Here is a 26,870-nt window from a genome sequence, read left to right on the forward strand (position 1 = left end):
TACAGGAGTTATGCCTTTTTAAAACACTGTAGGTAAATTATCAAAAGGGATAGGTTGAATATATGGGGAAATTATATGGGAATACATTTAAATCTTTGCTGCAGTTTGAAGGCATCCAAGTCCATCAGAAGGCTTTAATTTGTAAGCTTTAGCTCTTTATGTAACCTTTGAAAACTTAATTCCTCTGCTTGGTTTGGATTATGCTGCCAACATTTGTAATCGATAATGATGAGAATTGGACTAAAACATAACTGGAAGGAACCAAGTTAAAGAAAGGAACGTTAAGCTTTTGATCTGGTGGGGCCAATTATAGCAGTTTCCTCTCTGCAGTGCATTACCAATCGTGCTCGCAAAAGAGGCTACAACTCCTCCCAGGATCTGCCCAATGGAGTGCTGGATTTTATCAAGCTTCATCCACTGATGTATGATGAGGTGAAACCTACAGATAGAGTCCCTCTGCTAATAAAGAAAAATGTGGTCTACACCCAAGTTGCAGTAGACAGAGTCCAAGCCCTGGATGGGCATATGTATGACATCCTCTTTTTGGGAACAGGTAATTGAAGTTAAATTCATCATGCATGTATGTTTGTGTGTACTCTAACAACTCAAGAGACTTTCAATTGTTAGCTCCTTTTTTAACTATACGCAAGGAAGACTAATCATTTATTTATTTATTTATTTATTATTTATTATTTGGATTTATATACCGCCCTTCTCCCGGAGGACTCAGGGCAGTTTACAGCCTAGTAAAAGCAAAAATCACAAAAATTAAAAACATTTTAAAAAGACTAATTTAATTAGGCCCAGAAAAACTAAAACTCTAATAAAACCCCTATTAAAACTAAATTAAGCCAGCCCTGTGCGATGGAACAAAAATGTCTTTAGCTCGCATCGAAAGGTCCGGGGGTCGGGGAGTTGTCGTATCCCCGGAGGCAGCTCGTTTCAGAGGGCAGGAGCCCCCACAGAGAAGGCCCTCCCCCTGGGGGTTGCCAGTCGACATTGTTTGACTGACGGCACCCTGAGGAGACCCTCCCTATGGGAGCGCACGGATCGATGGGAGGCAATTGGTAGCAGCAGGCGGTCCCGTAAATAACCCGGTCCTATGCCATGGAGCATTTTAAAGGTAGTAACCAAAACCTTGAATTGCACTCGGAAGACCACCGGAAGCCAGTGCAACTTGCGCAGGAGAGGTGTTATATGGGAGCCTCGAGTTACTCCCTCTATTACCCGTGCAGCCGCATTCTGGACCAGCTGGAGCCTCCTGGTGCTCAAGGGGAGCCCCATGTAGAGAGCATTACAGTAGTCCAGGCGGGAGGTGACGAGGGCATGAGTAACTGTGCATAGGGAATCCTGGTCTAAGAAGGGACGCAACTGGCATATTAGGCGAACCTGATAAAAAGCTCCCCTGGCGACGGCCGTCAGATGCTCTTCTAAAGACAGCCGTACATCCAGGAGGACGCCTAGATTGCGAACTCTCTCCATGGAGGCCAGTGATTCGCCCCCAACAGTCAGCGATGGAGTCAGCTGGCTGTACCGGGATGCCGGCATCCACAGCCACTCAGTCTTGGAAGGGTTGAGTCGAAGCCTGTTTTTCCCCATCTAAACCCTCACGGCTTTCAGACACTGGGACATCACTTCAACGGCCTCGTTGGGGTGGTTAGGGGTGAAAATGTACAGCTGTGTATCGTCAGCGTACAGATGACATCTCACCCCAAAACCATGGATGATCTCACCTAGTGGCTTCATATAGATGTTGAACAGAAGAGGCGAGAGAACCGACCCCTGTGGAACCCCGCACATGAGGCGCCTCGCGGCCAATCTCTGTTTTCTGCCAACACCGTCTGCGACAGGTCAGAAAGATAGGAGGAGAACCACCGATAAACGGTGCCCCCCACTCCTAACCCCTCCAGCCGTCGCAGCAAGATACCATGGTCGATGGTATCAAAAGCCGCTGAGAGATCTAATAGGACCAGGGCAGAGGAATAACCCCTGTCCCGAGCCCTCCAGAGATCATCTACCAACGCGACCAATCATAATTTTCTTTCTTCTTTATAACACAGAACTTAGCTTCCCTAAAACTAAGCTATCTCAGTATCATTCAATTATGGTTGACTTAACATACAAGTGCTGTATTTTTCCTTAAGGCACTTTATAGTCTACCTCCCTCTGCGTTGCTTCTGGAGGGAGTGCATCCACCCCTTCCCTGCAAACAAAGAATTCACCCTTTTTTTGTTTCCAACTTCTCCTGCTCAGATAAGCTTTTCCCATGTCTTAAACTTAATAGTTCTTGATTAAAAAGAGACACAGATTTAACCCATAAAGAGGAATGGGAATTTTGTTCTAGAAAGAGGTAGGTGACATCATGGACACACAGTTCTGGGTAGTCTTTAGAATGCTCTTAATTCAGAAATATAATTCTCAGTAGTCGGAATGGGTAGACCAGACAAATCTTTGATTTGTAGTGGTGGCTATAAATGACGACTTGAAATCTGATTTCCTCCAGAAGTCTTCAATTCTTAGAATTTCAGTGCTAAGATATTCTGATGATGCAGATTTAGGAATTCCACCTTGCAACACAGACTAGAACTACATTATTAAAGTGTACATTTGCTCCATTTCAATGTGGAATTGGATAGATACTTCATTTCCTAAACAGGATCAGGATGAAACCACATCCTACAACAGGGTCTTAATAGTGAGATTGTAAAGTTAATTCTTCTTGTTGCTCCATTAAATAATTAACTACCTCTGAATAGGTAATGGATGGATTCACAAGGCTGTCGTCATTGGCTCCACGGTCCATATCACAGAGGAGATGCAGGCCTTCAAGAACCCCCAACCTGTAGAGAACATCGTCATTTCCAAGCAACAGGTATAAACAGTTGTAGACCTGCCCCCAATACCATTAAATAAAGCTCTTTAAATTACTCTTCTCCCACTGAAAAGACATGCATTATGCATTAAAAATAATAAACTAATTTGAATAGCTGTTCTCCATGTCCACAACAGGCTGGAAGATAAAATAACTGATAGAGATATTTTACCTTTTCATTTTTAAGAATGATTTTCTAACTTGCTTTATTTTATGTCACTTTTAATTCATTTCTAGCTTGCTTTTCATTATTAAATGAATTCCAAGACCCACTAATTAGACCCTAGAGCAAAATGTACTGAATTTTAAAAAGGATGAATATTTTAGAGTTTTATAGTTTATTTTCAGCTTCTTAACTGAATTCCTTCCAGCAGTAGACCACACATGGTAACCTTGAACTTCCTTTATTTCTCTCGTGTAATTCAGGCGTGACAAAAAAACAGTTTTGTTGTTATCATTATACAGCTGAGAAATAAAAACCAATCACCCAGCATCCAGATTTATTTTCTGTCTGCCACTAGCATTAAAACATAATGTTGTAGTTTGAAACAAAGGTAGGCTGTCCACAAGCCTTGCCTTCCATAAAATAAAGGAATAAAAATACAACTACAGTAGTGGAAACATGGGGTGGATGAAGGTTTTATTAGTGGTGGTACCGCTCCTAGGTAAAAAAAAAATGCCTTGAAGCTATTTATTTGTCCTTTCTGTTAGCTATTTAGTCCATCCAGTGTAGTAACTACCACTTGTCCAAGGACTAATCATATGGCTGTCCTTTGACAACTGTTTGGAGCATGCTATTCTAGTTCCTTTGTGAGGATATTTGCTTCCCACTTTGCATGGTTTCTTTCCAAGGTCCCAAATGTCCCCTAAATCTTTCAAGCCTGGCTGTGTTTGTTTTTTTTACTTGACATTTTTCATTAGATGTTTTAATAACGGTTGGAAAGAAGGTCAACACAGGGGTATTAGAACAGAATATAATTTTTTATTGGCCAAGTATGATTGGACACACAAGGAATTTGTCTTGGTGCATATGCTCTCAGTGTACATAAAAGAAAAGATGCATTCATCAAGAATCATAAAGTACAATACTTAATGATAGTCATAAGGTACAAATAAGCAATCAAATCATATTAGGAAATAGTCAATATAAATCTTAAGGATACAAGCAACAAAGTTACAGTCATAAGTGGAAGGAGATGGGTGATGGGAACAATGAGAAGATTAATAATAGTACATATTTAGTAAATAGTTTGATAGTGTTGAGGGAATTATTTGTTTAGCAAAGTGATGGTGTTTGGGAAAAAACTGTTCTTGTGTCTAGTTGTTCTGGTGTGCAGTGCTCTATAGCATCATTTTGAGGGTAGGAGTTGAAACAGTTTATGCCAAGGATGTGAGTATTAGTTAGGAAGTCAATACATTAGCATTTCTCTGTTCCTATCAGGCAAAAAAGTGCTGACTCTGTTTCAGCTTTATCCCAAGTTTATTCTAGATCAGGAGAGGGAAACTATAGTTCTTTTATGACTTGTGGACTTCAACTGCCAGAATTCCTGAGCTAGCCATAAAACGGCCATGATTTCCCACCCTGCTCTAAATGCTACTATTATTTATTGCCAAATGCGAGAATCTGCAGAAGGGAATAATGTTTAATCTGTATAATAGCCTTCTTCATTTTGGCTCTCTCTCCATGAACTGGATTACTCTTCATCTTCTTTCAGCATGGATATGAGGAGTTAGCATACAACACATCTAGAGGATATGAGATAGGCTGTGTTAAAACTTAATTTATTAGTTTTGTAAGCATAACATAGCTAGACTACAAAAATCCAGGGGAAACTAGATGGCAGCAAAGAAATAGAATTTTCTCTATGTCTTTGCTATCATCTAGTGTTCATTTGGAGTTTTTTAGCCCAAGTATGATATACCCAGTGTGCACTCTTACTACGGTATTTGTTTCAACAGAATATCTTTAAGTTTAGCTGAACCTGCTCATCTGTCTTTTGCTCATATCACTTAGAGAAACTATATTTAACTAGCAATCTTTTTGCTTATTAGAAGGAAAATGCAAGGAGGATGCAAGGAGGAAGACTGGTCTCCCCCCCCTCCCATCTTCCATTAAAGAGAAAATGTCTGTTCCTTGTTTTGATATGAAGGTTGCTATTGGAGACCCACTTCTACATACTAGGATAGTAGATAGTTGATAGAATAATAGTCTTGGTCCATGTTGAATAAATAATAAATAAATGTGAAATAAATGGCTGCATGGATAATGCCAGCATTGTGTTCTGTTTCATTGCTTCCATCTGCTGGAAAACTCTGATGTTGCAGCCAAGACAACAAAGAGTGTCCTTTTTGGGGGATCATAATCCTCCTTAGCAGAAACACAAAATATTATTCTGAGAGAGAAGTATTCTGTTGATGAAAGAGAAGGATAAAGTAGTTAGAGAGATCCAAGGCAGAACCGTTTTACTAATTATTGGTAAATAATGTTCATGACATTTGTTCATATAGCACACCTAGAATAACCTTGGTTTATTTCATTAACCCAGTGGTAGTCAACCTGGTCCCTACCGCCCACTAGTTGGCGTTCCAGCTTTCATGGTGGGCGGTAGGGGTTTTGTCCGATACTGAAGCACTTTCCTTTTTTTTAAATTTAATTGACTTTTTAAAAAAAAATTCATAGCATTATTTAAAAACATTTTCATTAGGTTTTCATAAAATTTCCCGTGACAATTTAAATTTCTGAAAATATACTATTTGTATCGCCTGCGCATAAGTTTAGTTCACGTTATGTAAGTGAAACTAAATGGCGATACAGTGCGACCGCAAACAAAAGAGCCCAGAATAGCTCGCGCATCTCCCCCCATACCAACCAGCCGTAACAGACAAGCAGAGCTGGTAGCTGGCGCCCCACCCAAACCCAATCCACGATGCGCAAGAGGCATGTGCAGATGACGATATACGGCGCATTACTGTGGAACCAGTGGGCGGTTAGAAAATGTTACTACTAACAGAGATACAAAAGTGGGCGGTAGGTATAAAAAGGTTGACTACCCCTGCATTAACCCATATTACATGGGTTCACATGACACAACATCCATAGAGGCTGACTTTTATCATATGCTAAGACAAAAAGTGCTTGCCTAGTTTGTGCCTTATGTGTAATATAAACAGTCATTGGTTTTGCTTCCACATGTTTAACTAGATTCATGGATGTTTGTTATGGAAACAACAAAGGTGGGTCAGTTGACTGATTCAACTAAGGGAGTGGAGGTAAATATACCACCAAACCAACCAAAATTTGCATAAAGGAATTCCACCCAGCTGTACCATGGGAATATAAAAAAAGTTAGTTGCCCGGTTTTACTTCCCTGATTCTCCAGGGACATGATCTGAAGAGGAAAGAGTGGCTGAAAAAGCAAGCATTTCCATTATAGTGGCACTGCCAAGGCCTAGCACTACATAATAATATATCTCAGACAGTGATAAACTGCAGCAACCCAATTATACCTGGTGCCTTCTGAATGACTGATGGGAAGGACAAGTTAGATAGTAAAGCTATGCTAGAATTCTACAGGTGCAAGGACTGATGGAAAACAGATTAATTCCTGGCAGGTATTTTGTATTCAGCAAACAGATATTTTTAGTTCAAATAGCATCACTATTTCCAAAAGCACCAATAAGAAAGATCTAAGTCAGTGACTAACTGGACTCTTTGTATTGTGGAAACAGGGTCACATTTTGTTTTCTTTTACTTGCCATCACCTAAAAATGGCTATCTATCTCTATTCCTTTATCTACCTAGATGGGAAGAAGAAGTGGTCAGGACATTAAGGGTGCTTCCAGATTATAGTTCTAGTACAGGAACAAAAAATGGTTGGCCAACTGTTGATTTCCATTCACATGCTTAATCTGGTTATTGAACTAGCTCATTGAAACTTAAACAAGTGTTACCTTAACCAAGCTGGTGCAAAAAAAACCAGCTGCTGGTTCTTTAATTGAACATTTAAACATTTAAAAATGTTTTGTGGAAATAAAAACAGGCTGGGGCACTGGGGGGAAAAGAGTCAGTTGCATTATCCGAACTCCTGTGAATGATTCTGGCATGACAGAAGCTCCATCAGGAAGCCCTCTCTGTGTTATCCTAGTGATGTCGGTGGAGATTTCAGTGGTAAAGAGTCCTGACCATGTTTTAACATTTCCACTCTTCCATGTCTTAAGCCAGGCTTTGGAATGCCACACCTTAAGCTGCCATTCATCTGTGATTGGGCAGAATCAAACCTTGCCTTAGGGTAGGGATGGGAAAACCATGACAGATACATTCATCAAAAGTAGTATGCAGAATCAGTGCTAAGCATCCTTCTTTTGCAGAGGAACTTATACATTGGGGCCCAGAGTGGCGTCTTGCAGTTACCACTGTCTACTTGTTCACAATACATCTCCTGCTTCAGTTGTATTCTGGCCCGAGATCCATATTGTGCCTGGGATGGCAAGAGCTGCCGAGAAGTAGCTGATGTTCTGGACAGGTATGAAAATAATGATTGTGAAGAAGAAAATGTGGGTTCAGGATTCCTGTCTCTAACTGAGATCAGGTTAATTTTGGAGGATCTGCTGCAGCTTCTGTAGATGTCCTATTTATTTGATCAGTAGAGTCACATTAGGTCTGAAGTATGCCTTCTCTGTCCATTTCATTCAAAAGAGCACATCCAGTAGGATTCTCTTGCTTTGGTGTTTTTTAAAATTTGGCTCATATTGAAAGCCAGTTGTAACTTTCAAGCAACAACAGTAAAGGACATAGTTGAAAAAAAGCAAAAATGCATATTTATTACTATGGTTGGTCACACTGTGACCAAAAAACAAACAAACCCAGAGGAGAACAGAAAGGAGCATGAGTTGTCTTCTCCAAAGAACTAGGCAAAAGACCAGGCCTTGAAGCTGCTTTGAAATACCAATAGGATGGGAGTTTTTTGAATTTGGTGTGGGGGTGATGGGGGAGAACCTCATTCTAGAGGGCAGGTGTTACTACAGAAAAAGTATTCTTCTGGACTCTGATAAGAGGTATTGTTTAATCAGTGGAACCTTGAGCATATCAACCCAATCTCAGCCATAGAGTATATTTCTATTACTATATACAAGCATATTAAAAGCTTCCAAAAATTAACAGCTCAAAAATGCAAGGCAGCTACACATTAAACATAATTAAACAGATTTATATAAATATCTTTATTTATTTAAATAAATATCTCTTATCCATTACTTTATTAAAAAATACTGTAAATGTTTAGGATCAGTTTAGGTGTCCTCAGATAATGCATTCCTGAGAATCAGCATCTCAATATACAAAAGCTTAGCTTCATCTAAGCTCGGAAGAGTTCTTTATTTTATGCTGTAATAATGTGCTATCTGAGTATTTATGTCTCTGTAGAGTAACAAACACTCTGTAGAGTAACAAACACTCTGAGATGAAATAAGAAATGTTGGTAAGAACAACAGTTTCTCTTATTGTGCATATTGAAGTGCTGAGCAAACGTGTAGTTATATAAGTATGTATTAAAGAATCTGCATACAGCCAAATAGATTTCATGAGAGGTTTACTGAATATTGCAGAGATTAAGAATCTTCTAGCTGCTGTGTTTCCTAACTGATCAGAGTCCTACTTATTTTCACCAGAACTCTGTTGATTCAGGATGTGCTGCATGGCAACATGGGCTGCTGGAATGATTCTGTGCAGGGTAAGTTTGTCAGTCCCTTCTCTCCTTGGTCCCCTCTCCTCCTTAGTAGTTGAAAGAATGCAGAAGAGATCAACTGCTTCCTAATTCTTTTGGACAGAAAGAGTAGCAGATTCCTTTTCTTTTCCTTTTGCAGACTTAGTGTTCCTAGGCAACCAAATATAACCAGTATAAATTTGTGTGCAATAATAAAATAAACACAAAAGCCCAATTATCCATGCACAAATTGTAGCTACATATTAAGGCAATCTGCATTTAATTCTTAGCTTTATGAGTTTCTTCTGCTTTCAAAAATAATTTTCTACAAGCAAATTCAGTGATGGGTTAGGAGAAGATAGAAATGGCAAATAGCTTAGACCCATGAGCATAGAAGAACACAGCCCATGGAAAGAGCTTTTGGATGAAGCAGTTGTGATAATTCCTGACCTGAGCTTAAATATCTGGATCTTTGCAAATTCAGTCCCCAGATTGTCTTTTCTTTCCTAAAAAGGTTAATTTGGTTAATTTGTTTTTAAACTGTATTTTCAGAGTTTTGAAATTTTCATTCTTAACCTGAGCACTTGGCATCTTACCTCCTTCAGACTGAGAGTCCCAAACCCCTCTTCCCTACAATTAAAGTGACACTGTGTGCTGACACTGAATTATTACAACAGAAGTTGGGTAGTGAGAGAGCTCTTGTCTTATTGTGTCTCTTACAGCTGTGCTTGTGCAGAAGAACCGGACAGTGCTGCATGGTGGTGATGTGCTCTTGCCTTGTGAACAGACATCCAACTTGGCACGGGCGACTTGGATGGTGAACGGGACCAAAGTGTTTGCTGAGGATGGGCAAGGACACTTCCGCTTAGGTGTAGATGGATTGTTGGTGACAGACACACAGCTTGAATACAGTGGGGAATACCAATGCTACGCTGAGGAGAATGGCCTGCAGACCTTGGTAGCCACATATGCTCTAACTGTGCTGCCCAAAGAACTGGGGCCACAGCCGCCCGGCACTCCAACCTTCCCATCTTGGCATTTGGCCAGAGATGATGCTGGGAACGTGAACTTTATCTACATTATGATCATTACAGTGCTGAGTGGATTATGCTTCGTGCTCATGATTGTGCTTTTCTATGTCTGCTGCTTACAGAGGCGTAGAGGCAAATATCAGCTGGGGGGTCCCCAACCTTCAAGTGTAGAACTGCAGACTGTTTCTTCAAATTGCCTGAGCAAAGGAAGGCAGGATGAAGAGGAGCTGAGCACCTATCCAGATGGCTGCCTTCAGATCATCCCCGGAGAAGCCACTACCTTGTCACTGTCACCCAAAGTGACACCTCTGGCCCTTCCCCCTCCCCCTCCCCCTCTCCCTGCTGAGTTCACCAATGGCATTTCAACATTGCCCAACATGCTCCGCAAAATGAATGGCAACAGCTACATGCTCCTGAGACAGAATGAGGAGCCATGTACTTCACCGCTATACAACTCTTTCACTGAGGAGCTGAGCAAAATTCTGGAGAAGCGGAAACATACCCAGTTGGTAGAAAAACTGGATGAGAGCTCTGTGTAAGGGGGAGAGAGAGTCCATGTGCTGAACTATTCTCTCTTGCCACTGCACAATTCTGCCTCCTCAGGCCAAAAGAACCAGTGTTAGGACTCAGCAACTACCTCCGGAGTGGGCCTCCGGAGCCGCCACAGACTCCGCACTCATTTCTTTTATCTTACTGTTGTCTTTTTTGTTGTTGCTGCTGTTGATTGTTTTGTTTTTCAATTGCTATAAACAAAGAAATCTGTATAAATGGGAATTATATTTATATAAAAGGCTGATCAATAAACGGGGGCCACAGAGATGTGTTGGTTTTGTCTGGTTGTCTCCTACTTCCTTTCATCATGAGGCATCTCTGAATCCTGCCAACCAGGGGTCTTAAGTAAGAAATGAAGGCTTAATTATGATTTTAAGAAGTTGGCAGCTAAATTTTGATAAAACCCTCTAAACCACAATTTACAGTCAAATTACCTTTATGTATTTCTTTTTTTTAATGTGAAAATTGCATTTAAATTGTTTTTAAGATGAATTGCGATCATGAATGCTGAAAGATGAATCCTCCTTAAACATGATTTACCATGATTAAAAGGTAAAGGTTCCCCTCGCACATACGTGCTAGTCGTTGTTGACTCTAGGGGGCGGTGCTCATCTCCGTTTCAAAGCCGAAGAGCCAGCTCTGTCTGAAGACATCTCCGTGGTCATGTGGCTGGCGTGACTCAACGCCAAAGGTGCATGGAACACTGTTACCTTCCTGCCAAAGGTGGTCCCTATTTTTTCTACTTGCATTTTTACGTGCTTTCGAAACTGCTAGGTTGGCAGAAGCTGGGACAAGTAACGGGAGCTCACCCCATTACACGGCAGCACTAGGGATTTGAACCGCTGAGCTGCCAACCTTTCGATCGACAAGCTCAACGTCCTAGCCCCTGAGCCACTGCATCCCCTTTACCATGATTAGCTTCAGGCATTATTGTTGTTCTCTATTTTACACACAGAGATTATATTCATAGTTGTTGACTGGAGTCAGCATAGTGAATGGATAGGTCATCTCTGATCTTCCTCTCAGTAGACTAGCCAACAAGGCCAGGAGAGAGGTACTGAGTGCGGTAATTCAGCTACATCTTGGGGGCTGGAGGGTGCTCCCAGCCAATAGCAGCTAGGTACAAACCTGGCATTTAAATTCTAATGGTAATAATAATAATAATAATAATAATAATAATAATAATAATAATAATAATAATAATAATAATAATAATAATAATAATAATAATATTTTAATTTGTATACCGCCCTTCTCCCGAAGGACTCAGGGCGGTGCACAGCCAAAATAAAATACAAAAAGAACAACACATACAATACTAAGAACAACCCCTTAAAAAACTTATTCAATTGGCCAAAATTTAAAATACAATCACACCCTATAAAATTTACAAAAATTTAAAACCCATAAAAGCAAATTAAAATTTTAAAATCAAGCCAGTCCAGCTAGATGGAATAAATAGGTTTTAAGTTCGTGGCGAAAGGTCCGAAGGTCAGATAGCTGACGAAGTCCTGGGGGAAGTTCATTCCCAAAGGTTAGGAGCCCCCACAGAGAAGGCCCTCCCCCTGGGGGCCGCCAGTCGACATTGCTTGGCTGACGGCACCCTAAGGAGTCCCTCTCTGTGAGAACGCACCGGTCGCTGGGAGATAGAAGATGGCAGTAGACGGTCCCGTAAATATCCTGGTCCTAAGCCATGGAGCGCTTTGAAGGTAGTCACCAATACCTTGAAGCGCACCCGGAAGCCAACAGGCAGCCAGTGCAGTCTACGCAGGATGGGTGTTACATGGGAGCTCCGAACCGCTCCCTCTATCACCCGCGCAGCTGCATTCTGGACTAACTGGAGTCTCCGGGTGCTCTTCAAGGGGAGCCCCATGTAGAGAGCATTGCAATAGTCCAAGCGAGAGGTCATGAGAGCATGAGTGACCGTGCATAGGGCATCCCAGTCTAGGAAGGGGCGCAACTGGCGAATCAGGTGAACCTGATAAAAAGCTCTCCTGGAGACGGTCGTCAAATGGTCTTCGAAAGACAACCACCCATCCAGGAGTACACCCAAGTTGCACACCCTTTCCATCGGGGCCAATGACTCACCCCCAACAGTCAGCCGTAGCTGCAGCTGACTGTACCGGGGTGCCGGCATCCACAGCCACTCCGTCTTGGAGGGATTAAGCTTGAGTCTGTTCCTCCCCATCCAGACCTGTACGGCTTCCAGACACCGGGACAGCACTTCAATAGCTTCATTGGGGTGGCCTGGGGTGGAAAAGTGCAGCTGCGTATCATCAGCGTACAGTTGGTATCTCACCCCAAAACCACTGATGATCTCGCCCAGTGGCTTCATATAGATGTTGAACAGGAGAGGCGAGAATTGATCCCTGCGGCACCCCACACATGAGGCGCCTCGGGGTCGATCTCTGCCCCCCTGTCAACACCGTCTGCGTCCGGTCAGAGAGGTAGGAGGAGAACCACCGATAAACAGTGCCTCCCACTCCCAAACCCTCCAACCGGCGTAGCAGCCATGAAGTACTTTAAAACAAACCTTATGCCCATTAAAGGTAACTTACAAGTTTTGAATGCCATTTGCTGGGACAGAGTAAAAGGTCAAAAATGAGCAATCATTTGTCTGAGTTAACCGGATAAATTTGGATTACAGTATTATTTACTTATCTATATGAACTCTTTCCTGTTTCCTTCAAAATGTTGTGTTTCTTTTCTCTGACAATAGATCTCATGCATAGAAAATGTAAAATGTGTAAATTTTAAATTTAGTGAGGTGCAAGAATAGATGCTTAGATCTTGAATAGATGCTAATACCTAATTGGTATTAGGCCGTATCTTTTCTAAAATCTATTTTCTCAATTGGATTTAGTATAATGAGAGAAGGAGTTGACATTTGCCAAACTTCATTAGACAAAGCTGCTTATGTCTAATATAGAGCAGAAGAACACTGAAGTTTATTTTATTTACCCCATTGGGTTAATCTGTTGCTCTGCTTGATGGAGACTCAAAGTGGTTTACAAAATCCTCATCAGTAAAATGATTAAAAAATTACACCAGACTGACAAAAGATGAAACATTTTTATTCATTGATCACATTTAGGTACCACCCAGCTCATTCTCAACAGGACAATAAATTAGAACTGCAATAGAATGTTCACCAAAGAAATAAACATCAACAACGACTAGCCTTGTGGTGCAACCAAAACAATCTGGAACTGAACACACTCAAAACCGTAGAAATGGTGGTAGACTTTAGGAAAAACCCTTCCATACTTCCACCTCTCACAATACTTGACAACACAGTATCAACAGTAGAAACCTTCAAATTTCTGGGTTCTATCATATCGCAAGATCTCAAATGGACAGCTAACATCAAAAACATCATTAAAAAAGGACAACAAAGAATGTTCTTTCTCCGCCAACTCAGTAAGCTCAAACTGCCCAAGGAGCTGCTGATTCAGTTCTACAGAGGAATTATTGAGTCTGTCATTTGCACCTCTATAACTGTCTGGTTCGGTTCTGCAACCCAACAAGACAGACACAGATTTCAGAGGATAATTAGAACTGCAGAAAAAATAATTGCTACCAACCTGCCTTCCATTGAGGACCTGTATACTGCACGAATCAAGAAGAAGGCCGTGAAAATATTTGCAGATCCCTTGCATCCTGGACATAAACTGTTTCAACTCCTACCCTCAAAACGACGCTATAGAGCACTGCACACCAGAACAACTAGACACAAGAACTGTTTTTTCCCCGAAGGCCATCACTCTGCTAAACAAATAATTCCCTCAACACTGTCAGACTATTTACTGAATCTGCACTACTATTAATCGTTTCATAGTTCCCATCACCAATCTCTTTCCACTTATGACTGTATGACTATAACTTGTTGCTGGCAATCCTTATGATTTATATTGATATATTGACAATCAATTGTGTTGTAAATGTTGTACCTTGATGAACGTATCTTTTCTTTTATGTACACTGAGAGCATATGCACCAAGACAAAATCCTTGTGTGTCCAATCACACTTGGCCAATAAAATTCTATTCTATTCTATTCTACAAGTGCTACAGTGAAGGGTCTTCACAACGTTCCAGCCACCTTGAATTCCTAAGATGTCGCAACATGGTGCGCTCTAAATGTGATGGCTCTAAGCCTCAAGAAACCATTCCCTGTATTTGCTATATACATGAGGTTGTATTCTAACACATCTGGAGGGATGTGAAAGACTTTCCCAAAGCTATCCAAAAGTCATCTAGAGCTGCCCTTATTCTAACATGAATGAGTGAGGATCTACATTATGGAGTGAGAAAAGAAGAATTTGCGAATGAAAAAGTGACTCCAATGGCAGAAAGGAACATTTTATTTTATTTTCAATTTTGATCAAATCGGAAAGAGTTTCTCACTCCAGATCACTCGAATTAATGGTATGTAGGCATGGGCCGCTAATATAGGGTACTATTAGGATTTCTAAAACATCAATATGAGCATTGAAGAATACTATTTTGTGATAATCATGTTTTTGATGGTCTTTTCTAACATTAGGAAATCTGATTTTTTTTCTGCATAGCATTTGAACAATATATGATGTAATTTACTTGCTCCAGCTATGTTTAAAATACTGCTAAGAAACTCATTAATAGCTCCTTTTGTTTAGATCACTCGAAAATTATTTAAGATATTTGTGGGCCATTTTAAACTTCTCTGTTATGTTAATGATAATGTGTACAGATAAAGGACATACAAAGATATTTTTGTATTGCAACTTTAATGTTAAAGACCATCTGAATGAAACCTTAACAATCAGCCTAAAGATCTTAGCATATCCAAAACAGATAGCAAAAGTTGCTGTCTTTTTGAGTGGTTTCCATGATGGAGAAATGGCAAGCTTCAAAATGTTTTCACTTCTGTTGCAGCTACAATGGATATGTTACCATCCTGCAACTTAACCAGGAAGTATTGCTATCTTTCTTTTACAAAAAATAAAAATATCTCCTTTCATTTCTTTTTTCCTTTCTTGTATGAGCGGACCTCTGAAATCTTCTCTTCAAGAACTTCGAAAGTACTTCTTTCAAATTGACAATAATCCTTTCAAAATGAGCCCACCAAACTCTGTATTGCATCCTAAAGTACTATGTCATAGATTTATGTAAGCATATTGGTATTTTGATGTCTTGAATACACCCTACTCATCCCCCCATTGCTTTTTCATTCTTCTATCTGCAGCCTTAAATTCACCCCCTTCCAACCTCCATCCACCCCACAATCTACTCAGATTCTCTGTGGATAGTGAGGAATTTTGTCTCCTTATAAAAGGGGGAGGGGGGATCTGCATATACTCAACTAAGCATTTCAAGAAATCCTTTTGGAATTATTCACAGTCCTGCTCACTAGTGAATAATTTTATGCAAACAGCAGACCATCACTTGATCTGGTAGAAATGATGGGTTATCTGGCATCTAAAAGATGTATCAAATATGTGTCTGTACATTTCATGTTTCTGTAATCACACTGATACTTTTTAAACTTTTTTAATCAAAAGGTTTTAATTGCTAATTTAGATTTCATAATACATGGTAGCCTTTGGGGGGGGAACAAATATTGACTGATATAAACCCCATTCTGACATTTTCCTTAGTAAACATATATTGAAAATAAGGAATTTTGTAAAAGGCAAATTTTCTATTGAAAATTCACTATATAATCTGAATAAATTGAGACCAATATAGAATGCAAATTTGTTTCACCAACTGAATATTATGCTCAAATTGGAGATAAATTTCAACAATGTCAAGATATACAGTATATTGAAGTAAGTATATATTGAACTCTCACAAATGTGTGAGTTCAGTTCCACTTTAGCCCTGAAAGCCAGCTGGGTGACTTTGGGTTAGTCACTCTCTCAGCCCAACCCACTTCACAGGGTTGTTGTGGGGAAAATAAGAAGGGGAATGTTATATTCATCACCTTTAGTTATTTCTAAAAATAAGGGATATACATATATAAACTTATCTAGCAATGACCCCTCCTCTTCCCATGTGAAGTCTATTTAGGCTTCTGTACAAAATATTTTGCACAAGCCTTCTTTCAAATAGCCTAGTCCAAATTATACTTGATTTTAAAAATTCTAGGTAGCACAGTATATTACACCTGGAAACAAATTGGTAGTCAGTGCAAAACTTTTAGCCCAAATACTCTTTGAATCTTTTCAGACTTTCCAGGCTTTGGGTACTATTTCCTAAACCATGCAAAAAGACAGCCCCATGTATAATGTGTTACATAAATCAAGCCTAGGAGTTACTGGTGTATATAATACAGTCATGGTTTTTTTTAGGAAAGGACAGTTGGTCTGTTAACCGGAGTTAATAAAAAACATGCTTCAATTTGAGAAACCCGGAAAAGTGTGTTCAAAACAAGATGATTTCCTTCTCTGGAACCATGAACCCCTCACAATAAACCTCTCTGTATTTTAAAATTAATTGTTATGTAGGGAGGAAAGAAATGACGAGCCAGAGAAAATTAGGTTTCATCCTTTATTTTCAGTAAGAATTAAACTGTGAAGTACAATGGGAAGAAGGCTACTAGCATAACCATGCAGGCCTAGAACCACCCAGTAGTAGAATTTACTTAGAAATAGTTCAGTTCACAACCACAAGTCAGTCATTTCCCTTCAGTACTCACTTTCTTAGGTAAGGAAGGAAGCAAATAAAGATTTCCTGCGTGCAGGAGATGTCACATTCATAAATGTCACAGGGTATACAGCATAGCTTTATTTTTCCAGTGACTGAAGTCTGGCTCCTATGGTTTGCACATTGAGCACGCTGGGTTTATTTGTGAAAGGGTGCCACTGGCCTTGGATACTGGGGTTATCTGTATGGAAAGGTTTTCGGATACGAATGATTTCTAGGCCAGACTGGTTGGCCATCTTTTGGACGATATCTGCAATCTCTTCTGCAGTCTTGCTGTTTAAAGGCTCCTCCTTCACAGTTCCATTCACTAGAAAGAAAATTTGTTTAAAAACTTGTTCCATCTTAGAAGACACATTTGTCTGGATAGCTTGGGTTTCCAATTCCCCAATCTCTGTAATTTTACATTTTAATGATGTAAACTAGTTTTTTCCAAATTTCCAATGAAGATACAGTCATTTCTACTTATCATTTCTTAGTCATTTCTATCAAGATGCTCTGAGACTGGAGCTCACAATATTGTTTCCTTGCAGGGTCAAAAGACCTGCTATCTTAGAATACTAGGAGTTCCAATCTCAATACATCTGGGGATTGTCATATTGGGATAGTTTTAGATAGAAGAGTTAGTTATAGATAGAAGTCAAGTTTTTACTGTTATTTTGCAAGAAAATGAAGGTCTCTGTGCTTACATAATCTTATTAAAAGAACACCCCTGTGATTGATTTATTCATTTTGTTTTCCATATTTATAATCTTTCTGTCCACACTGGCTTAACAGAACACTCATATTTTCACTGAAACAAGTAGATCACTCCAACTGACAAGGTTTGTCTAAATAGAAAACAATCCTGACTATGTTTTAAGAGGGATCTGAGCATATCTCCTAGAAGACTTTAAATCTTTGGAGCAGATTTCTTGGTTAATGGCAGTAACAAACAGATTATTCTCTATTTGGTTTTATTCAGTATTACATTCCATACTCACAGTATTCAGCAACCAATGTGGGGATCCTGCAGTTCTTTGGGTTTACATAAACCACAATCCCAGGGTTCTGCCTTGCAAAATCCACTATCTTTTCTTCAACATATTCTCTACAACCAGACAAAAATATTTGCATTGAGGTGTTTTAAAAAATACACTTAAATCAAGTGAGGGATTACACTGCTGAAGCAATGAAGTCTACTTGGACATAGAACTTTTCTATAAAATTATTTTGATTGGAGAACCCCCTTAGCACATAAGTCCACTAAATCCAGCACTTCTTTTCCAAAATAGGTGGCAGTTGGCATTTCCAAACGTTTTGCATTCAATGATGCCAAGGAGGGAGACCAGAGAGATATTATGCATCTCATGGTATCACAGTACAAATGAACGAAATTATATAAATATCTTCATTTGTTAAAAAAATATGTACCAGGGTGCCTATGTTTGGAGTAAGCATTCCACAAACCTGTGCAGACTTAACAGTGCAAACAATCTACTGAATATTAGATTGTCTAGCCTTTATTTGTGATTCTAACCACAATTTTTCAATCCTGCCTTTTAATTGCTGCCTGAAAATAATTTAGATTGGGTCGAATGAAGAACAGAAGAAGTGAGAGGAAAGGGGGGGGGGGTAATTTTTGTAAAACTTTTTCAATAAAAAAAGAAAAAAAAGAACATAATATAGCAATATTGCCCAGTTCTATTACATCTTTGGGATCAAAGAGATTACTTTGAATGATAATATTAAATCAAAAATAGGGAGGGAGAAAAGCAAGCGCCGCAATATAAGTGAAATGTGTATACAATTAACCGGAGTCATGGCTCAACCATTGTGGCACAAAAGGGAGGCTAGGGCTTCCCCTTCTTGTTCCTAAGAAGCTAGGAGTCAATGTCAAACATCGGGAAGGAGGAAGCAAATAACAGAATAACCGAGTTGGAAGGGACCTTGGAGGTTTTCTAGTCCAATACCCTGCTCAAGGAAGAAACCCTATACCATTCCAGTCAAATGGTTGTCCGATCTCTTCTTAAAAACCTCCTTGGAGTACCCACCAAGGAGGCTGAATCGTTCCACTGACTTAATTGTTCTCACTGTCAGGAAATTTCTCTTTAGTTCTTCGTTGCTTTTCTCCTTGATTAGTTTCCATCCATTGCTTCTTGTTCTGTCTTCTGTTGCTTTGGAAAATAGGTTGACCCCCCTCTCCTTTGTAGCAGCCGCTCAAATATTGGAACACTGATATCAGGTTCCCCCACTCCTTCTTTCCACTAGATCAGGGGTCTGCAAACTTGGCTCTTTTAAGACTTGTGGACTTCAACTCCCAGAGTTGAATACCTTCATTGAAAAGCTTTGCTGGCTGAGGGATTCTGGGAGTTGAAGTCCACAAGTCTTAAAAGAGCCAAGTTTGCAGACCCCTGCACTAAATTAGTCCCACCCAAGTCCTGCAACAGTTCTTCATATGTTTTAGCCCCCAGTTCCCTAATCATCTTTCCTGTCTCACTTAACACCTGCGCTGCTTAACCATGAATTCGGACGGTTCCGAAAGCTTGCAGAGACACGGGCCCGCCTCCTGCAACGCCTCTCTCTCTCTCCCCACCTGGCGCCCAGCGAGTTGGACATGTGCTGGCTGACCGTCAGGGTGATGCGCTGCAGCTGACACACGTAGCGGCCCACGCCGTTCCGCAGGACGCTGGCCAAGAAGCGGCTCGGGGTCCCCCGGCCGGTCATCGTCGTTGGCAACGCGACGCGTACCGGAACTCAGAAGCGGAACAGGAAGTGAAGCCGGAAGCAACACGGAATCGGCGCCGCTCTAGCGCCCACCGCGTCTCTCCGTGGCCATGGAATGTCAGTTGCTTGTAAAGCCGCCTCTCCGTTTTCTGCAAGAAAAGAATCCGCAAGAAATGTAGATGTAAATGTATTCCAGGCTTTTCCGTCGTTGGAGTTGCCTGGCCTGTTGCCTCCGGTTTGTTCTCGCAAGAGAGAGTTGAGGGGGGCGGGAATCATTGGGGCGTCAGCATCTATTTAAAATTTGCAATGTAGACCCAGTTTGTGTGATGCACCAACAGGAAGGGTTTGCATGGACGGCTGAGGTGACGTTACGACGGTCTTCATAAGGCTGCAAAAATGCCCAGATACCAACAGCTCTCACTCTCGGTTGCCGTCCTCGGATTTCTACAATTTGGGACTGAAAGCCAGAAAACTCTCAGGCAACGAGACGAGCGGGGAGGGGCGTATATTAGTTTTATTTTATTTATTTTATATCTCTGTGGAGGGAAGTCCTTATGTTCCGCCAAGTTTCTTTCCGGGTTGGTTCCTGTCCCTCCCCCGCAGCGGCTCTCGGAAGTGATGGTTTTAAAGGAACGGCAGGGCGCGCTTTCTGCAGCTGCACGTGGGGGAGCCGGCGCCCTGATCCGGAGCTGGAGGCTGGGGCCGAGTTGGGAGGTCAGGCTGCGGACGGAGGGGAGGTTTTGTAGACAAAGGTCTTGGCCGGAGAGCGACGGGAATGGGGCTGTGGGGTGCAGCTCCACCCTAAACTGGAAGGAGGACAGCGGCATAGGAAGGTCTTACATAATCAGAAAGGCAGGCGCTGGCTTCTCGGAGGGAGGAAAGTTTTTCTTCAGGGGAAGAAAAGGTGCTTCCCGGGGGGCACTTTGGGCATTTAGGAGACGGCACTGCAGGGTCGTAGAGTGAGGAGGTCCCAACCTATCGGGCTGCTCAGAGGACGGGAGTCCCAGACGTAGGGGAAATGTTCTCGGTGACGTCACGGTTCCTTTTACATAACCGGCGCCTTTCAGGTAAATGGATGCTTGTTGGGAGTTCCCCTTGTAAGCACTACAAACAGGAAAAGCTTCCACCGGTGCAGGACCCGATTCCTCCTGCATCCGTCACAGAGATCCGGCAGTACCTCAAAACCCAGAAAATCCCCTTTCACGATGGCTACAGTTGCATTCATGTGCCCAGTATTTTTGTGCGAGATAAACAGCAGCACCGCCATAGTTACAGCCTCTTTATTGATAAGACTACGGGCCAGTTTATCTGCACGGCCACCCTGGTCGAAGGTAATTGGCAAGACTTCCAGGCCAACGTAGAGCTGCAGGATAAAGGACTAACATTAAGCGACAGACACAGTATTAATGAGCCAAATGACCAAAGTGGAGAGGATGCTAGGCACATATGGGACCGAGCCTTGCCTCTCTGGCAATTGCTGGATGAACAGGAGACAAAAGAAGTCAAGGCTACATTTGGCATTTCCAGTGTGTCGAATACCACTCTCAAACACTTTGCGGTGCGTTTTCTTCGGACTGCTCAAGCATTGGTCTTCCCATGGTTCAGTCCCTCTGGCACCAGCTTAAAGGGATTGAAGCTCCTCAGAGTTGAGCATCAAGGAGACAGAGTACAGCATGTGGAGAATATGTTGCCTCGTCCCAATGCCTATCACAATCTCTTTGGTTTGCCTCTGATCAGTCGGCGTGATACAGAAGTGGTGTTGACTGGACGAGAGTTGGATGCTCTGGTGTTGCATCAAGTGACTGGTTTACCCACCTTGGCTCTGCCTCGTGGGATTTCTTGTCTTCCCCCAGCCTTACTTCCCTACTTAGAACAGTTTAAAAGGATCACTTTATGGTTAGGAGAGGATCTCCGGTCCTGGGAATCTGCTAAACATTTTGCACGTAAGCTGAATCCTAAGCGTTGTTATTTGGTGCGACCTAGTGACCAGCAGCTTCTACCTTTAGAGGCTTTTAGCAGTGGTATGAACCTTACCAAGATTTTACGCTCAGCTTTGCCAGCTGGCCACAAATCTATAATTTCGTTTTGTCAACTGCGGGAAGAAGTGTATGGGGAGCTGGTCAATGTAGATCAGGTGGCTGGAGTCAAATGGGCTCGTTTCCCAGAACTGAGCAAACTTCTCAAAGGCCACCGCAAAGGAGAGCTCACTGTTTTCACAGGTGAGTGTATATTTTATTTACTTATGTATTTATTTATATCCCGCTTTCATTATTTTTATAAATGACTCAAGGCAGCAATATATTGCTGTTTCCCTTTCATCCTTTCTTCACCATCATATATAATCATTAAAATATTTTCTGCAATGTTCTTTGAGCTCTTTGTCAGATTTTGGCTTATTTGTCAGACATAGCTTATGATTTGAAAACGAGTTTCCCACAAGCTTCTCATGATTTTCTGCTTCCATAAGATATTTTTGTTTGGAGAAGCACAATTTACTTAATAGAAGTGATTATTACTAGAAAGAAAAGGGAAAAGAGGTATTGGAGATGTCTAAAATAAATTTAACTTATTTTTTGTGCTGCATTTTCTTGTTAAATTGTGCATGTTTCCAATTCTGGCAAAAGTGAAGATGAAAGTAAATTAAATTCTGACTTACTGCATACTGTGATTCTGTATGCACTGTTCAGCAAAAGTGTCTATGGGAGATTTGATATACGTCTCCAAGCATGATTTTTATTGCATTACTAAATAGTGGTCAAACCATCTAGAACAGGGGTGTCAAACTCGATTTCCTTGAGGGCTGCATCAGGGTTGTTTGACCGGAGGGGGGGGCAGGGGGGCGTGACCAGCTCAACATCACTCATGCCAATGAAAATGGGTTCCTGAGCTCTGTTTTCGGTTGTGGTGGTCTCCTGCAATCCTCTGCCAGCGAAAACGGACTCCTGATCTAGAAGTACTATTGTAATGGGTAAGTGGGATGTTATAGTCGTTACAAGAAAAATATTGTGTTTTGACATAGCTCCCCATTTGCATATCTTATCCACAGAGAACCTACAGAGTAGCCAATGTAGCTACCCATCAAAAGAAAGGGCATGTCAGGTGAAACCACATTCTACATAAGTTGGATCAAACTGCCTTTCTTACTAATTGTACCTTTGTCTTTCTGGATCAGGTCCAACAGGCAGTGGGAAGACCACTTTCATAAGTGAATATGCCCTGGATCTCTGCATGCAAGGAGTCAATACATTATGGGGGAGCTTTGAGATCCATAACGTGCGTTTGGCCAAGATCATGCTTACTCAATTTGCCATGGAAAAACTGGATGAGCAACTGGAAAAATATGATGAGTGGGCCGACAAGTTTGAGGATCTTCCACTTCATTTCATGACCTTCTATGGACAACAGAATATCAAGTAAAATTTGGGGTAGCAGCTTCCTACTTTGTATATCATGGGTTATTGCTTTTTTATGAGACAGTAGAAGTGAAACAGTGCTATAATTAATGTAATGCTGAATTTGTAGTCTTAGTTCTGTTTAATTAGCAAATTAGATATAATTCAGAAAGAAATACAGTAGTACCTTGGTATTGTTAATTGGTTCTGGGAGGCTCAACAAGTACTAAAAATGAGAGCCAAGCAAACCATGTGATTTACCATGTGATTTACCATGTGACCCTTTGTTTCAGCCTGGAAGGACTTTCTGTCTCTCCTTTTTCCTATGTCAGTGACCTGCCCAGCATGGCCAACTTTCTGTCCATTCTCTACAGCCATCCCCCTTTTCCTATCACAGCATGTTGAGTACCAAGCAATGAGTACTGGGATTATATTTTCCGCATCAAATTCATCAATACCAAATTTGACGAGTTTTGAAGCAGTCAAGTACTGAAATACCACTTAATAAGTATCCTTGAAAAAATATGTTGCAATACTTAGTATTAAGGTCAAAGTAAGACTAAATTAATTAGCTCTATGTAATGTTAGTCTGGGAAAATCCAGAGATATTCTAGCACAGATTGAGTGGAAAGTATTACAAAGCACTTTTTGCCTAGCAAATATTGAGACTGGTCTCAAATTATACAGTGAGTACACTATTTTACATTAAGGCAGTTGGTTCCCCAAAGATATACAATATCATGTGGTTTCCTTTACTTTAAGATACAAATTGTATATTGTAATGTGTAAATGAATGTTTCAGAGAAGTTCTTTAGCTTCTCATTCTTTGTTCTGATTGCTATTAATGAAATTACTATAGTTTTTCCTGGGATTTTGAGGATTTTAAGATACCTTATTTAGTCATTAACTTTATAAATGCATTTGTTACTCTAAATTAATTGAGACTGCAGACATGTTTTAATCTGCAACAAATGTTTGTTAAAAAACTCCTTATTTGAACTTGGTCTGATCTCTCCCTAGGTAGGAATGGCAAAGTAAATTAACTTCTACATGTTTGCAACTTTAATAATTTTTTCATGCAGGACAGTAATTGATACCATGCTCCATGCTGTGTACATGTATGATATTACTCATGTTGTCATTGATAATCTCCAGTTTATGATGGGCCAGGAGCAACTCAGTATAGACAGGTAATCCTCTCATTTCATGTTTCCTTGGCATAGAATCACAATTTATAGCATTGTTCCTTTTCTTTTGCTCTGTCCACCATGCTTTGTAAGCTGCGTTGAGAGCCATGAGAAGAGAATATGCAAATCCCACAATCCTGTTTGAATAAAGTTGCTTATTCATAGTTAAACATTTGCTCAGGATCATTATGCCTAAATTGACATAGCTTTTAATGCCATAATGTTTCAGGGTGTGTTAAATATCTGCTCTTGTCAGTTTAGCGCTATTTGTTCACCAAGAAAGAAAAACACATTTTTTCAGATATTCACGGATTTTTACAGCAAAGTATATTCTTTATACTGCCCTATTGCTGTCTAGGCTTGCTCTCCAAGACTACATTGTGGGTACCTTCCGAAAATTTGCTACAGACAACAACTGCCATGTAACAATGATCATTCATCCCCGGAAGGAAGATGAAGACAGAGAGCTGCAAACATCTTCCATTTTTGGATCTGCAAAGGTAAATCCTTCTTGATAAAAGTTTTTCCAAGGAACTAGACAGATACCTGCTCATCCACCCAATCGATCCTTCTGTCTGCCCTGTTCTAATCATAATGTTATTTTTCTTTCTCTGTGTTGCAGGCCAGCCAGGAAGCTGACAATGTGTTGATCCTGCAGGATAGGAAATTAACAACAGGACCAGGCAGGCGCTACTTACAGGTCTCCAAGAATCGCTTTGATGGAGATGTGGGAATATTTCCCCTGGAATTCAGCAAAACTTGCCTTACATTCTCTAACCCTGTCAAAAGCAAAACTAGGGTAAAGAAGGTAAAAGAGGATACTGAGGAGCCAGTCCAAAAGCCTGTAGCAACTGCTGGGGAAGTTCCGAAGAAGCAACGATCCCAGAAACAATCCAATAAGAGCACAAAACCTGCCTTAAGTGTATCACCTGATGGACCCAACAAGCCATGAGAAATTGAATTTTATTCAGAAAGGATTTGCAGCCAGCAGAATCACTATGGTTCATTTGATTATAGGAATAATCAATCCAACCACATAGCCATTGGTCAAGTTCTTTCTGTGTTGCAGCTCTGTTACATTGGAACCAGTTGCAGGAGAGATCTGTGAATAGTAGCAGGGTTTATAGCACTGTTTACTGTTAAGAAATAATCTGAAAAGAAACTTGGATTATTTCCCCATGCCATCCAGAATAGAGAGCAGATCTAGTGTGTGCAGCTACACATACAGTGGGGTATGTGCAAGGGAGGAGTTGTGTTTGTGTTAAGAGATACATAATGTCTACTTGCACAAGGAATGAATAATACAGCTGCAGGGAACACCAATGTATGTAAGTTGTCTCCTGCATTTGCTGTATGTACACGGGGATACAGTCAAGGTTCCCTACAAGCTAGTGTGATAAATCATGGTGTGGAATCACAACTGCTGATTGAATCCTCTAGTACTATACACAATAATGGTTGGAAAAATTAAAATTTGCAATAGAAACTTTTTTTCCCTGATCTGGAGAACTGAGTGATGAAATTAGAAAGCTGAAAAGGGAGATGCACATACACATGTATCTGTAAGGGGGCTATGGAAAAACCATTAAAAAAAGTAATGCAGCTTTATTCAAAAAGCATTGCTATATCTTTAATGATTTCCACATTGATTTTAGTTAACATTTTATATAGGTTTTATATAGCTTTATTTTGTGACTCAGCCTTCCAGTTTCAGTGGTTCACTGTAGGAAATTTACATTCAATTTATTTCCTGCTTAGGAAAACTTGTATTGAAAAGGAGACTTATGAGTGTTTTGTTTCCATTGTACAAGAAAAGGAAAACATTGTTTTTAAAATGATAAATAAATACGGTAAAAGACTTTGATAGGAAAATAAAAGAGTTTTATTCTGTCACGTTCTGATTTAGTATTTGTGAGATTCTGGGGAGGATGCCTTATTCATTGTAGGCTGAGACTTGATATGACATCTTTATTTCATTTTTTCTTAGTCTGGTTCACTCCAGTGCTAGAAGCACAAAACCACAAAGTTTTGGGTTTCCTGTAAATATTTTTCAAAGACATGCAGTATAAGGCATCATTTATTTCACTTTAAACATTTTCATTGGCAGAAGTGTGATATTCCTTCTGTTCTCCACCAGAGGTCAGTTTGACTTAGGTTTTCACTTGTCTGTTCAAACTGAGGGCATTTCTTCTGATTTCTTCTGATTTCCATGCTAACACATACATTCATTTCGACAACCTCAAAAATTGAAGACGGTGATACATTTTTTTAGGAATGCTTACAGTATAGATAAGATTCTTTATACTAATAAATACTGAATTTTTCTCTGTAATCCTTTCAGCTGCAAGAATAGTATTTCAGGAAATATTTTTACATTTTCAAGGGTTTCTTGCTTTATGTCACAACATCTGTTGCTTCTCCTGCACTAAGCTCTCACAGAGAGGGCCTCCTTCGGATACCGTCAGTCAAACAATGTCGGCTGGCGACCTCCAGGGGGAGGGCCTTCTCTGGGGGCTCCTGCCCTCTGGAATGAGCTGCCTCCGGGGCTTTGTCAACTCCCCAACCTCCGGACCTTCCACCGCGAGCTGAAGACGTTGTTTCGACGTGCAGGACTAGCTTAAACGTAGTTTTAAATTGGGGTTTTACACTGGGGTTTTTAAATGGGCTTTTTAATCGTATTTAAAATTTTTAGGCCATATATTGAATTAGTTTTTTTTTAACCTGTATTATATGTATTGTGGT

General features: G+C 40.6%; 3 protein-coding genes across 10 annotated transcripts in view; 2 read left to right on the forward strand and 1 right to left on the reverse strand.

Moving 5' to 3' along the window:
* Positions 1 to 10,585, forward strand: part of SEMA4G (semaphorin 4G) — a 117,886-nt gene extending 107,301 nt beyond the window's left edge. For 7 of the 8 annotated variants that reach the window (XM_058187847.1, XM_058187848.1, XM_058187849.1 and 4 more), the window contains 5 exons: positions 331 to 553; positions 2,757 to 2,872; positions 7,241 to 7,395; positions 8,540 to 8,601; positions 9,297 to 10,584. In XM_058187847.1, coding sequence (XP_058043830.1) covers positions 331 to 553; positions 2,757 to 2,872; positions 7,241 to 7,395; positions 8,540 to 8,601; positions 9,297 to 10,144 — 1,404 coding nt within the window. In that variant the 3' untranslated portion in view covers positions 10,145 to 10,584. Of the gene's footprint in view, positions 1 to 330; positions 554 to 2,756; positions 2,873 to 7,240; positions 7,396 to 8,539; positions 8,602 to 9,296 lie in introns of all 8 variants that reach the window. The other variant, XM_058187853.1, reaches the window with a different exon arrangement.
* Positions 10,586 to 16,676: 6,091 nt separating this feature from the next.
* MRPL43 (mitochondrial ribosomal protein L43) lies at positions 16,677 to 19,618 on the reverse strand. Its single transcript, XM_058188721.1, has 3 exons — positions 19,419 to 19,618; positions 17,827 to 17,933; positions 16,677 to 17,153 (listed from the first exon to the last, which is right to left on the reverse strand). Exons 1-3 carry the CDS (start codon positions 19,547 to 19,549, stop codon positions 16,927 to 16,929), a joined length of 465 nt encoding a protein of 154 aa, XP_058044704.1. The 5' UTR covers positions 19,550 to 19,618; the 3' UTR covers positions 16,677 to 16,926.
* Positions 19,619 to 19,708: 90 nt separating this feature from the next.
* TWNK (twinkle mtDNA helicase) lies at positions 19,709 to 26,811 on the forward strand. Its single transcript, XM_058188720.1, has 5 exons — positions 19,709 to 21,768; positions 22,722 to 22,962; positions 24,024 to 24,131; positions 24,487 to 24,628; positions 24,751 to 26,811. The coding sequence occupies exons 1-5, from the start codon at positions 20,568 to 20,570 to the stop codon at positions 25,078 to 25,080; spliced, it is 2,022 nt and encodes a 673-aa protein (XP_058044703.1). The 5' UTR covers positions 19,709 to 20,567; the 3' UTR covers positions 25,081 to 26,811.
* Positions 26,812 to 26,870: the final 59 nt, after the last annotated feature.

The sequence above is a fragment of the Ahaetulla prasina genome, chromosome 6 (genome assembly GCF_028640845.1).
Source record: "Ahaetulla prasina isolate Xishuangbanna chromosome 6, ASM2864084v1, whole genome shotgun sequence".
Classification (NCBI taxonomy): Eukaryota; Metazoa; Chordata; class Lepidosauria; order Squamata; family Colubridae; genus Ahaetulla; species Ahaetulla prasina.

Coding starts and splice junctions, on each gene's coding strand:
- MRPL43 (XM_058188721.1), bottom strand. CDS start 19,549: ATGACCGGCCGGGGGACCCCGAGCCGCTTCTTGGCCAGCGTCCTGCGG. Junction 17,934..19,418: donor TCCAACTCGCTGGGCGCCAG/GTGGGGAGAGAG, acceptor GTCTGGTTGTAG/AGAATATGTTGAAGAAAAGA. Junction 17,154..17,826: donor CACATTGGTTGCTGAATACT/GTGAGTATGGAA, acceptor TTTTCTTTCTAG/TGAATGGAACTGTGAAGGAG.
- TWNK (XM_058188720.1), top strand. CDS start 20,568: ATGTTCTCGGTGACGTCACGGTTCCTTTTACATAACCGGCGCCTTTCA. Junction 24,132..24,486: donor GAGCAACTCAGTATAGACAG/GTAATCCTCTCA, acceptor ATTGCTGTCTAG/GCTTGCTCTCCAAGACTACA. Junction 24,629..24,750: donor CCATTTTTGGATCTGCAAAG/GTAAATCCTTCT, acceptor TCTGTGTTGCAG/GCCAGCCAGGAAGCTGACAA.